Raw genomic sequence first — 13,864 nt, 5'->3', positions numbered from 1 at the left:
GAAAGCTGGAGTAAACACCCCACCGGAAAGCCTAACACCCAGAAAAGGAATGGCAATAAATGCTGGCAAGGGTGTGGGGTGTAAGTTGGTGCAGCCACTACCTAAGTCCGATGGAGGCTCCTCCAAAGACTCAAAACAGAACCAGACTATCCGACCCAGTCACACCACTCTTGGGCACACATCCAAAGGACAGGAAGGGCCATCACAGAGATACTAACATAGCCATGTTTACTCCTGGTATTACTCACAACAGCTAGGAAACGTAAACAGCATAAGTCTCCACGAACAGACGAGGAGATAAAGGAAATGTGGTTCATGTACATATGGAATTTCATTCAACTGTAAAGAAAAATGAAATTAGTTTGCAGCCAAACTAATGGAATGGGAAATGGTTATGCTGAAAAAAAAAAAAAAAAAAAAAAAAAAGGAGCCAGACTCAGAAAGACAAAAATCACAAGTGTTCTCTCATTAGGTGATCCCAAATTTCAGTCTATGTGTGAGGGTGCATAGGTCAGGAAAGTAGAAAGTTGGGGGAGCGGAGGGAGAGCTCTTGAGGTAAAGGGACAGAAGAGAAAGGAGGAAGAAGAGAGACAGGGGAGAAGTACGAAACTAACGCGTGCCATGGCGGCCGAAGAGGAGCAACTGTGGACATGGGCACCGCTGAGGGGCAGGAGGGCAGTGGACATGGGCACCGCTGAGGGGCAGGAGGGCAAGGAGGGGAGCGGGGAGAAGGGATGAACACCAACATAAAATGCCAGAATGAAACTCTTGCTTTTGTATCCTAACTTTAAAAGCTTAAAAAAAAAAAAAATCCACCCGGAGTTAGAAACCAGATAGAGCAGACGCCCCTGCTGACTGGTCCACAGCTACTCAACGTCAGTGAGGAGATAGCCCACCACCAAGATGTAGCCTGTGCATCTGCATCTGCACCTGCTCCTGCTCACCGTGGTCAGCTAGAAACCCTCCCACAGACAGTCTCTGCTGCAGGACAAGGTGTTCTGAGCTTTCCCTAAGCTCTCCATTTGCAAAAACAGCCCAGCGTCAAGTCCCAGACTAGAGTAACTGCTGCCCACAGCCCTTGGCCAGTCTTGGCTCCTGCCCCTGTAAGTACTCTCCCTTTAACTTAGTCAGGTTATCAAAATCCAGTCTAGACGTGTATTTGTGCTCTTTAAGCTAAAAATCGTCAATACCATCTTTGCAAGACATTTATATCCTTATATTAAAAAGTGGGGACTTCCATAAAACCATCCTCCAATAAAATACAATAATATAAATTATAACAATTCTTATAAACATTACATTAACCATAAAATTACATATACTGTAAAATGTCCTAAACAAAATTCTAATAAAATATCAAGGTCTGTAGCTATGATGAATCTTATGACTATTACCATCAGACACATATTTCTAGCACAAAGCGTCCATGCACACACCAGTTTGTGTCTGGAAACCTATGGCTCTCAGCAGTCGCCGTTCCACAGCTAAGCAGGTCAGAGCTGGGCCGCAGCAGCCATCTTGCTGTTGCGTTCTTGCATTGTTGCTGACGTGGGCACGGACACGGACCTGGGGTCCACGTCCAGCCTGTCTACCACTATGCCACACTCCGAACCCCGGCCTGTGCACTTAGTAAATGCATTCCTCCTGACCTTTGAGCGATCACGTATTCTAAATCAAAGGACAAGAAAAACTGAATTTTTATCCTGCTGTCAAGATAACATGATTTTGGCTGAAAGTCAACATCCTCACAATTTAAACATAGGTTGGGAGGAAGAAAAAAAAAAGAGCTATTTTTGTCCCGCATTTACATTAAAGTAATTCATGCCTTGTGGGAACAGTATAAACTACACCCATTAACCATCTGGCCAAGTTATGTGTGTGTGTGTGTGTATGTGTGTGTGTGTGTGTGTGTGTGTGTGTGTAATCCACATTTAATAAAGCCTGAGAGAGGAACTGTGCCCTGTCCCTTTCACAAATGTGAGTGGGACCCAGGTTAGAATAGATAGCTTTTAAAAAGTGTATATATATATATATATACTTAATACCCACACGCACATGTACATGCACGCAGACAGACAGACAGACACAGAGGTGAGCATGCGCGCGCACACACACACACACACACACACACACACACACACACACACACACACGAGAGTGGCAAGTGTGAAGTCTGTAAAGGATTACGGTAAGTCTGGACATGGCTGTTGCACGCTGGAAAACATATAACCGTCATTTTCAAAGGCTCAAGACAGCATGTGCTGCCTCCGCTCTGCTAAGGCCCCGCACCCACCCACCTACCATTCTCTGATTGCTCCTATTCCACAAAAGACTGAAAAATGGCAAGTATTATGCATCACCCACACCCAGTACAGGAAGAGCAGGAGGTGAGACCTGCAGCCTTCGGCAGGATGGCTCAGTGGGTAAAGGCACTGCCATCAAACCTATGTTCTGAGTTCAGCTCCCGGGCCCCATGGAGTAGGAAGAGAAAACAGATCCCCACAAGCTGTCCTCTGACTTCCACACATGCACAGTAGCACATGTATGGCTATAGATACATACATGCACATACACATGAAAATAAAATTTGAAAGCCGGGGCGGTGGTGGCGCATGCCTTTAATCCCAGCACTCGGGAGGCAGATACAGGCAGATCTCTGTGGGTTTGAGGCCAACCTGGGCTACAGAGTGAGAGCCAGGACAGGCTCCAAAGCTACACAGAGAAACCCTGTCCCAAAAAACCAAAATAAATAAATAAATAAATAAATAGATAGATAGATAGACAGACAGACAGACAGACAGATAGATAGATAGATAGATGGATGATAGATAAAAATTGGTGATGCCATGTTTAGTTTTACCTTAAACTGGGGTTTACACCTTTAGGGAACAACATTAAACATCCCATGATCACCTATAATCAGACAGCAGACTGCATCAGACTCAAGTCCAACTACTCCTCTCCTCACTGTCTTTGAAATGTCCTAACCTTAGGTGTTTTAAACCCTGGCTCTTCACCAGAATCACCTGGGAGTGTTAAAAATCGGCCACCTGTGCTCCCCTCCCATGGAGACCTGCCTTGGGGAGCAGGTAAGGCAGGGCTCTAACAGGAGGCCCTGAGCCCCGGCTCTTTCTGCAGCCCTCCCGCTGACACAGTGGCTTCTTCCTAGATGTTTCCATCCACAGGTTAGATCAACTGTGAAAAGAAACGCTTTCTATTGAGACCCTGATTGTTGATTGCATCATATGAGAATGGGGATGGGGATGTCTCCAATGTCCTCACTAACACCTACATTGTTGAGACAGCAGGGCTCAAAGAACCAACCATCTTGGTTTGTTTTCTCGAGACAGAGCCTCACTGTGTGATCTTGGTTGACTTGAACTCACTACTCAGACCAGGCTGGCCTCCAACTTGCATTGATTCTTCTGCCTCCTAAGTGCTGAACTACAGGGGTGATCCTCGTGCCCCACTTTAAATCCTATGTAACAACAATGACTCTTTTCCTCCCAGGAATAACGTGCTGGCAATTCTGCCAATTCTATCTCCTTTTAGTTAGCTGTAAGCAACACCTACTTTCCCTCAAAACTATGTGCATGCTGTGGTCCTTATTTGACTCAATGTCTTTATTTAAACCTCCTTCCAGGGCTGGTGCGACACCTCAGGGTGAAGTGCTTGCGTGCAGGTGTAAGGACCTGAGCTCAGATTCCCAGAACCCACGTAAAGACAGCAGAGACGGTTCGGTGGTTAAGAGCACTGGCTGTTCCTGCAGCGGACCCAGGTTCAGCTCCCAGCACCCACAGGGTGGCTCACAATTGTATGTAACGTGAGTTCCAGGGCATCTGACACCCTCTTTTGGCCTCTGTGAACACTGCACACAAGTGGTACACAGACATACATGCAGGCAAAACATTCATACACATAAAAAATAATACATAATAAAGCGTGCTGCTGTCATTCTTTGTGAAAGGATCCAGGCGCCCACTGGCTGGCTGGCTGCAGGACAGGGAAGAAAGCACAGACCGTGACAGAGGGGATGCTCTCGGAACAGGCTTGTCCCTGGAAGCCACAACGTCTAGGACCACTAGGAGGGGGTAACAGCAGTGGATTCTAACTCACTGGAAAATAGTCATAAGCCCACACAGCTCTTGATAAAAACTGAGTTTACTCTAACCAGAGAGTCTCCCTCCGTGAGTAAATGTAAAAACAATGACAGAAGGAAGTCCCCACGAGGCAAACCTGGCAATGGCGTAGGCAGACATGACGTAGGCAGATGACCACAGCAGAAGGAACAAAAATGACAAGAAGCAGGATATTAGCATAATCCCAAGTCAGCTCCCCACAAAGCACATTCGTTACAATGGGAAAATGGCAATTGGCAGTCATCTCAATAACCCAGTGTTTAGGGTGGACAGACCCAGGAGTGAGTCAGAGCCACCGGGTACCTCCTAACAGGAGGCACTGAGGAGGACAATGTCACTTCTGTGACATCCTTACCCAAACCAAATAGCAAATCCCAAGGGAAACACCAGACAAGTCCAAATTACAGAACATCATATGAAATCATCATGAAGATGGCACAAATGGTCACAGATGGTGCAGAGTCGGAAGACCAAGCAACTGAACACAAACTTAAGACCGAGACTAGGTAGAGGATGAGAAGGGGGTGTCTGCAGGACAACTAGAATATGTCTGAAGGTCTGTTAACCGTACTTCATCAGTGATGATGTCCACCCAAGTTTTTATCACACTCTCTAATTACAAAAATGTAAAGAGTGGTCAAGCCAGATACTGGACAAATGGAAGTTTTACCCAATTTTTGCAAGTCTAAAATCATTTTAAAATGGAAATTTGTAAAAGTTACAAATTTATAAAGTACATGAAGCACAGTTTAGGGCTGGAGATGGACCTCAGCACAAAGCCTGGGTTCAATCCCCAACACTAAATAAACCAATTGGGTAGTCATGCCTGAAATCCCAGGACTCTGGAAGTTAAGGCAAGAGAATCAGGAGTTCAAGGTCAACCTTGGCTACCCATCAGGATGAAGACCTATGTGAGACCTTTCTCAGAAATAATAAACGGTGGAAAAAAATATTTATCATAGAAAGATCCTTTTGTGTAAACTTCAATTTTTAAACATCTAATGCTGGTGTGCTGGTGCACGCCTATTAGCCCAGGACACAGAGCTGGGATACATAGCAAGACCCAGTTCCAGGGGAGGGGTCAGGGATTCTAGGGTTGGCAGGGATTCAACGGGTAAAGGCACCTGCAATTAAGCCTGATGACCAGAGTTCAATCCCTGGACCTCACGTGGTAGAAGAGGAGAACTGACTCCTGCAAGCTGTCTTTGGACACCCCCATCCCCTGTATGCCACAGCACACACACAGATACAAAGTAAATCATTTTTTGATTAATATAGGGTTCGAAGAAATAATAGCGATAATACTGCACCATTCAAGACACGTAATGTCATGTCATCAATCTCAGAAGAACCTTGTGGGTGACCACTGCTGCTTCTATTCCGCAGGCCACATAAAGGGGAGTCGGGTAGTTACTAGTCTACAAAGTCACACTGCTGGTTGGTGAAGAACACCATTGAACCCCAAGTCTGTTAGGCCCCTTCCAAGTTGGAGAGAACAGAACCATGTCCACACGGCCAAACTCTAAGGCTCTTAGCGCCATCTGAGATCTGAGTCCCGTGATCCATAACCTGCCCATTTCAGAATCTTCCTATCAACAAGTTAGTTAACTGTTCCTTTGTATTTGTATTACCAGACAATCAATGAGAAAATGACAATTATCACAGACCACACTTTATTCTTAAAGATTTACATAAATAAAGACAACTTACTTTTTGTGGTATATAGCATTAGCTCTTATAACTGCATAATAAATAGATGATCTGTAAGAATGACCTCAGACATGATCTCATTTAGTAGATACTAATTTGAGGTCCCTAGACAGACCCCACAGAGCAACTAAAAGAAAACGCCAGGAGATACATAACCCACCTGAAATTGAGGAAGGACTCATAGCTTAGAGATCTTTAGGTAAATGACATTGACCAGCAAATTTTACAGCAAAGAGTACAGAGACCCCCAAACATGAAAGGAGTTGTATGGTTAAAAAACTATTTAGATTCACAAACCTGTACTTCAACTCTGTGCTTGTGACTACCACAAAAGCCCCTTTCCACACAGGAAGTGCTGATCCAAAGAGAAATACTTCAATTAGTAACTTCAGAGACACTCGGCAGTGTACCCCATTATAAGACAAAGAAGGGCTGAGAAATAACAAAGCCAACGCAGGACTCACCACCACACGGTCACGACCGGGTTCCAGCGAGCTGGCTCAGCAGGGAAGGGTACTCGCCACGCAAGCCTGAAGACCCAAGCTGGACTCCCACAACTCACAGAAAGGTGGAAGGAGAGTGGACTCCAGAAAGTTCTCTTCTGACCCCCACAGTCTGGCTGTGGCATGGATAACAACCCACACACACACACACACACACACACACACACACACACACACACACACACACACACTGACCCCCACAAGCTTTCTGTGGCATGGGTAAGAAGTCCCCCCCCCACACACACACATGCACACACACACATGCACATGCATGCATGCGCGCACACACACACACACACACACACACACACACACACACACACACACACACTGACCTCCACAGACTCTCTGGCTCCTGTAACAAACCTCCTCCTCCCACATACATACATACACAATTATAACAAAATTTTCAAAAGAAAAAGAGTTCATCACCAAAGAGCGTGTTAAATCCAGCCACACTGAATGATGACGCCAACCTCGGCAACTGGCCCACCTTTTAACTGACTGACTGAGGAATTCCTGTGACCATCTTCTTTTTAACTATTTTTCCTTTCAAAAATAAAATACTTTAAAGATTTTTAAAACAACGAAAGTCATAATTCAGCAAGTTTACGTGTTTTTTATTAACCCTTTAATGTATACTATCTGAGCCAGCAGAGTGACTTGGTGGGTAAAGATGTTTGCCACGCAAACCCGACTACCTGAGCTCAATCCCTGAAACCCAAGGGTAATAAACAGTGTTAACTGTCAACTTAAGAATCCAGAATCACCTGGGAGATGGGGCCTCTGGGCATGCCTGAGAGGGACTGTTCTCATTACATTACTTAAGGTGGAAAGACGGTCTGTCCACTGTGGGTGGCGTCATTCCCTCACTAGGATCCTGGACTGTATCAACAGAGAAAAGAAGCTGAACGGAAGTGAGCATTCATCACCCTCTGCTTCTCAAGTATAGTGTGAGGTGACCAGCTGTTGCGAGCTCTCGCTGGCTTGTCTGCCCTGACTTTACGTGCCATGACGGGGCTAGGATAAACCTTTATTTCCGTACATTGCTTTGGTCAGAGTATCTTTTCACAGCAACAGAAAAGTAAAACACCTTGTAAAGGTAGAAGGGGAAGACGCTCTGCAAGGTTGTCCCTCTGATATTCACACATATGTCACAAAATGTGGGTGCTCACGTCACACACACACACACACACACACACACACACACACACACACACACACACACAGCAGATTATTGTGACATAATTATACCAGTTGAGGATACCCCTAACTTAGGTCTCTTTCCCAGGCCTCGTTACGATAACCATTCTATCAGCACCAGCAGCCAAGCAGTGACTGTACTGTGCCGGCACTGCCACCAGGGCTACTGAGAACTTACCCCACACATGCAAACATCTACTCTCCAGTCTTACCCGTAGTCCTGGAGTCAGGTATACCTGCAGGGTGGCTGGTCCTTTCAATGTACAATGGCATTTCACCAGGTGAACTAGCAAACGTGGATGCTTCTGGCCAGACAGGGGCGACCACTGTGTTCCCCTGAAGCCTTTCCAAACACTGTCCCCATGTAAGAACAGCTATTTCAGAGCCTCGCTCAGCTCATCTGTGCCGAAAAGGGGTGAAGGCTGCTTGTCTCCTCCTCACACACAACTCCTTCTAGGTCCCCACAACACAGGCTACTTGGAGGTGATGACAGTCTGTATGACTCAAAGAGAAAGTTAAGTCTAAAGTCAGAGCTCACTCATATTCGTTAACGTGAGAAAGATTTCCCACCTCCTGTGAGGTGGGTACCAGAGTGCCCGCAATGCAACAGAGGAGCGAGGTAAGAGCTGCCACAGAAGCATTCAAGAAGAAGAGTCATTTGGTATTAGGGACTGAGAAGAAATTTCTAGATGAGGTGCCGAGACCTGAAGGATAAGAAGTTAGCCACCAAGAGTAGTGTGGTCTCACACCACTAGGTTATCACCTGAAGAGATCCAGAAACAAATGATCGATCAGTGTTCAGAACACTAAACACTTTGCCCAGGGTGCGACTCGTGAAGACACAACAGGGCTGCTGGAGGAACAGACCCAGGAAGGCACTGAACCAAGACTTGACTCTCGAGAGTGACGGGAACACAATGCTTTATGAAAGAAAACGACATGGTCCAATCTTTACCTTAGAAAATGTTCTCAGGAGGAAAATTAGAAAGAAGATGTCCTCTGCTGCCAGTGAGAACACTACACAAGAATGCACAGCTGCCTAGAAGAAGCTGGACACATCCCACAATGAACGCTTACTTCATCTAGAGACACAATGTACTCAACTGAATGCAATAGAAACGCTGTGTACAACTGGGAATCCCTGTGATGGGTGAAGAGTTACAGCATCTGGGTGGTCAAAAGGTAACACGGTTGTTTTATGAGTGGCTCAAATAAACAGTATAAATAAATGAGATTGGCCGGCGGTGGTGGCGCACGCCTTTAATCCCAGCACTCGGGAGGCAGAGCCAGGGGGATCTCTGTGAGTTCGAGGCCAGCCTGGGCTACCAAGTGAGTCCCAGGAAAGGCACAAAACTACACAGAGAAACCCTGTCTCGAAAAAACCAAAAAAAAAAAAAAAAAAAAAGATGAGATTGATTAATAAATGTGACTAATACCCCCTATCAGTAACTTCTCCAAGGTTGAGTATAAACTAGTTGCTAATCAATTCCTGCATATCTTTATCTAGTTTCCCAAGGACAAAGCAAGATAAAAGTTAAAGCAATGAGGTGATGTTTTGCCTTTAAAGATATTATGCCTTTGAACCCACAAATCAGTTTTAGAATCGTCAAAAGTGAGACAAGCTATATTCCTCATAAACGTGATATAAAAATAATACAGTACCCAGGCCTTGTTCTGATCTACAGATTTCACCCCGAGGCTCGGGAGATGGCTTGGTGGATAGAGCACTTGCCGAACGAGCACGGACCTGAGTCTGGACCCAGAACCCATGGAGAGCGCCCCCTGTAGTACATACACGACACTCCTACAGTGAGCTGGACGGGGGCGGGGCCAGGAGAACTCAGGAAGTTCATAGGCCCATTAGTGTGGTGTGCGCAGCAGCGGTGAACAAGAGACTGTCTCAAACAAGGGGGAAGGAGGGACCAACACCCACGGTTGTCCTCTGACCTCTACACCAGCCACAGCACCTACGTACCCACACTCACACATAGAAGACACGCGCACACAAAGACTTCAAATCCAGTACCGATAGAGATAACCCATCAGTTAGACAACTCAATTTTTACCCGGTGGCAGTGGCGCTTGCCTTTAATCCTAGCACTTGGGAGATAAAGGCAGGTGGATCTCTGTGAGTTCAAGGCCAGCCTGGTCTACAGAGTGAGTTCCAGGACAGTCAGGGCTACACAGAGAGAAATCCTGTCTCAAAAAAAAAAAAAAAAAAAAAAAAAAATTTAATTTTCACAATAATCCAATAGCACATTCAAAATCAAAATTGAGAGAATCCTGCTATGGAATCATACAATAACTAAATGTAATAAGGATTCTTTCCGGATCCTAAGCAATCAGTAAAGGTGAACACCGCCTGATATGGTATCCAAATACAGTAATAGGTAATATCAAAAGTAATTCTGCTTATGTTATTAAGTCTAATATTTACACTGATTTGTTCTATGTGTGCATGCACATGCATGTGTCCACGAGTGTGGCAGTCAACAGGCAACTTGCAGGAGTCTGTTCTCTCCTTCTACTATGTGGGTCCTGGGGATTGAACTCGGTCCCCAGACTCAGAGTAAGTGTTTTATCTGCTGAGTCATCTCACTGGCCCTTTTGCGTGGTTTTTAAACATTCTGATCAGTGAGAAATGTGTATTTATTATTTTAAAGAGAGACCGTGGGCTGAAGAGATGGCTCAGCAGTCAGAGCTCTGGCTGTTCTCACGAAGCTTCAGTTCAATTCCCAGCACTCACAGCTCACAAGAGGGAATGAGTGAACGCCCTCTGTGCACACTGCACGCACACGGTGCAGAGACATGCCGGCAAACACTCATACACACCAAGTCAAAACAAACAAATCATCAAAGAGAGAGCGCACAGCCATCTGGTGACTGTCTCAGGGGTCAGACTGCAAAGCTTCATGAGGGATGAAGCTTGTCCTTGTGCACAGACTCGAGGAAGGACAGGTGATGGACAAGGCCACCAGCAGCACTGGCGTCACCAGCCTCTCACCCTTCTCCTCCTTACTGGTCACAGAGCTAAACGGCAGACTCGGATCCCTGCCTTAGCTCCGGTCACAGCCTCCTCAGCTACCAACAGACCTGATGGACAAGCTAACTCCCTCCTGCCACTGAGTGGGCAAGGGAAGGTGCTGAGATTGGGAGGATTTGGGAATGTCCAATCCACAGAGACAGAAAGTAAGGCACACGGACATCGAGGTCACACCAATCCTAACTCCTGACAGAGCCACAGACTGAGTCTCAGATGCTCCTGCTGCTGCCAGAGCATGGATCTGACTCTCACTGACCTTCCCATGCTCCTTCCTCATGTGAGAGAGATACACATCCCTCTGTGTGAACAGACGGTCACACTCCCAACACGTCCACCCGAGACTGGCCATCTTCTTAGACTCTGTGGATTTCTTTGCAGGAGATGGAGTCTTCTTTTCCAATTTCTCTTTCCCATTCATGGCCTTGGCATCCTCTCTGCTGTGGTTTGCTGAATTCTGAGATGCAGCCTTAATGCTCAAAGGCAAGTTTATACCCAAGTTTGGAGGCCCTTCAATACTTTTCAATGTTCCATGCATAGACTGCATTATAAAAAGAAAAGAAATGCCTATCACAAATCACACCGTTTCAACAGAATGACAGTCATTCAGAAAATATATCCTAAACTGAAAACATACATTTTTAAAAGCATAAAGGAGTGGTCGGACATGGTAGCACACACCTGTAACCCCAGCATTCAGGAGGCAGAGTCAGAAAGATCTCTACAGAGCAAATTCCAGGCCAGCCTCAGCTATACAACAAGTTCCAGGCCAGCCTGGACTACACAGTGAAACTCTCATCACAAAAAAAATTAAATAAATCAAGATGAATTTAAAAACACTAGAGCTGAGTGTGGTGGTGTACACCTTTAGACCCAGCACTCAGAAAGTAGAGGCAGGCAGATGTCTGTGAATTTGCGGCCAGCCTGGTCTACATAGCAAGTTCTAGACAAGCCAGGGTGATACAGTGAGACCCTGTCTCAAAAAAAGCAGGGGGTGGGGTGGGTGGGTAAAGGAACATCAACTTTTTTACTTGTTGGGGGGCTCATATGTCACGGCACATGTGTGAAGGTAGGTCCTAGGGATGAGACTCAGGCCATCAGGATGGCAGCAGGTACCTTTAGCCATTGAGTGATTTCACCAGCGCCATAAAGAAGCATAATAAATAACTTAAATGAATGCTCTAAGCTATGTTTTTGAACATTTATTTATTCTGTGTGCATGTATTTACATGCGTGGGTGCACAGGTGGCAGAGCGCACATGTGGAAGTCAGGGATCTATCTGGAGTTGAGCATCTCATTCCACCATATGGAATTCAGGATGTCCTGGAGATCAAACTCAGCCTGTCAGGTGCCTTTACACACTGAGCCATCTTACTGGCCACAGTTCCAAATAATTTTCCGGGGCTTATCCACCAGTGCCATTTTAACACTCTGTGAAGACAGGCCCCTGTACTGGAACATATTAGTACCCCCTCCTGGCTGGCCAAGAGCAAGCCCTCTGTGTGGCTGACCATTTCTGGAGATGGCTTTACCTTCCTGCTTGCAGAGCTGTGTACGCAGGCTAATGTGCAAAAGGGTATCCAAGGCCCAGGATCCAGCTAGACTTACTGCTTTTCATATTCTTGGAACACTTGTAACCTGTCGGTACAGGTGCCAACCTGCCAGGGTTTGGGGGTAATTTTTACCTCTCAGTCACTTTTACTAGGAGGAGTATACCGCCTCTGTGAGTGTACCCAGTAGGTACTCAAAAAGCCTTTAAAAATTGTGTGGCTATTTATTATCATTGATACAATAGTCAGCAAACTGCCATCCTAAACCCACAGGATTTCAAGTGTGAGTGAGATAAAATCAGTACAATGATTCTTTCTTTGCCCCTTGAAGTCCTAAACATTGCATCCAGGGCTGCGAGATTTCCAGACAAGCACTCCATACTGAGATACATACCTTTGTACTTTTTATTATGAGACAGTTTCACCAAGTTGCCCACTCTGGCCTTGTATTCACTCAACAGCTCAGGCAAGCCTTGAACTTGTGACTCAGTAGCTCTACCGATGCAATTGATTCTAAAGACTTTGGGTTTGTTGTCTGTATACTAAAGGCAATGAGTCTGTGTCCAGACACAGATTATTTGTGAGTGGGGCCTTCCTCCTGATAAGGAGGCAGGTTGGTGGCTTGCCTCGGGAGCCCTGTGCCTACAAGAGTACATTCACAGAAGCTGTTCCCCAGGAGCTCTGGCACCCAGGTCCCCGTGGTCAACAGACTGGCTCTGTGGAAGGCTTGGCCCCAAGTTCCTCCTGAGTTGTCAAGGAGGACATCAATCATTCTAACTCCCCAGGATGCTTTCTTAGGAGAGGGCTTAGCTAAACAGCACGGCCTTAGTGGCGTTCTTGGGCACTGTCCTTCCCAGGAGGAAAAGGGAGTTGTGCGGTATTCTCACCAAGAGAGGCCACAGCTCTCCATGTATGCAAGCATCAACTGGCCCATCCAAGGGGCTGAGGGCAATGTCAGACCAGGCCCTCCGAGCAGGGGAAAACAGGACAGACAGTTTCCCTAGGTCACACGTGCGTTTCTCCATGTACATGACAGACTTCCGTGTGCACAGAGGGCAGCTAGTTTGTGCCTCAGTACACAACGTACCTGTTGTACGTGTGTGTGTGTGTGTGTGTGTGTGTGTGTGTCCATGAGGAGACCAGAGGTTAACCCCAGGAGTCCTCCCTCCATTAACAACCACACTCCCTGTCCAGCCCCTGGGTTTTTAACATTTCTAATCATTTAAAACACAAGGAACAAATCCTCAAACTTTCTGTAAGCTTCAAGGCAAATGGAAGAGAGGACAAGGACATATGTCTCCTCTGTAAAATAACCCTGGGGACAGAAATCACCAAGAAATGGGGATTCCGCCAAGACAACAAGAGCATATATGTGCTGAAATGCAGGTTTCTAAGTTATTTATTGTGCATTTATTGACACATTGCAAATAATAGTAATGCAACAAAAGGAATACAAATATATCTAGCATACGCAAGGCCCACATTTGATCCCCAGAACCATTTAAAAAAATACTAATAGAACTTAATTCTTTCAGAAATGATTTTCCCTTAGTTCCTGTAAAGAACAGCTAACCAGGATGACTATAAGTTAAAGGTCTGACTGACAGCGAATGTCAATATATGGAGGGTAAGGACCTACAAAGTAAATAAATATGTATCCTGGGAGAACAGACACACGCTATGAATCAGGTAATAAAGGGCCACCTAACAGCGTGGGA

General features: G+C 45.9%; 1 protein-coding gene across 21 annotated transcripts in view; it reads right to left on the bottom strand.

Moving 5' to 3' along the window:
• The window catches only part of Znf532 (zinc finger protein 532), a 113,299-nt gene that overhangs the window by 21,612 nt on the left and 77,823 nt on the right, over positions 1-13,864 (bottom strand). For 19 of the 21 annotated variants that reach the window (XM_076555381.1, XM_076555380.1, XM_076555383.1 and 16 more), the window contains one exon: positions 10,855-11,136. The exons of the other annotated variants lie outside the window; for them this stretch is intronic. In XM_076555381.1, coding sequence (XP_076411496.1) covers positions 10,855-11,136 — 282 coding nt within the window. The remainder of the gene's footprint in view (positions 1-10,854; positions 11,137-13,864) is intronic. 21 annotated transcript variants of the gene reach the window in all.

The sequence above is a fragment of the Peromyscus maniculatus genome, chromosome 19 (genome assembly GCF_049852395.1).
Source record: "Peromyscus maniculatus bairdii isolate BWxNUB_F1_BW_parent chromosome 19, HU_Pman_BW_mat_3.1, whole genome shotgun sequence".
NCBI lineage: Eukaryota > Metazoa > Chordata > Mammalia > Rodentia > Cricetidae > Peromyscus > Peromyscus maniculatus.
This window is presented reverse-complemented; position numbering and strand designations above follow the sequence as displayed.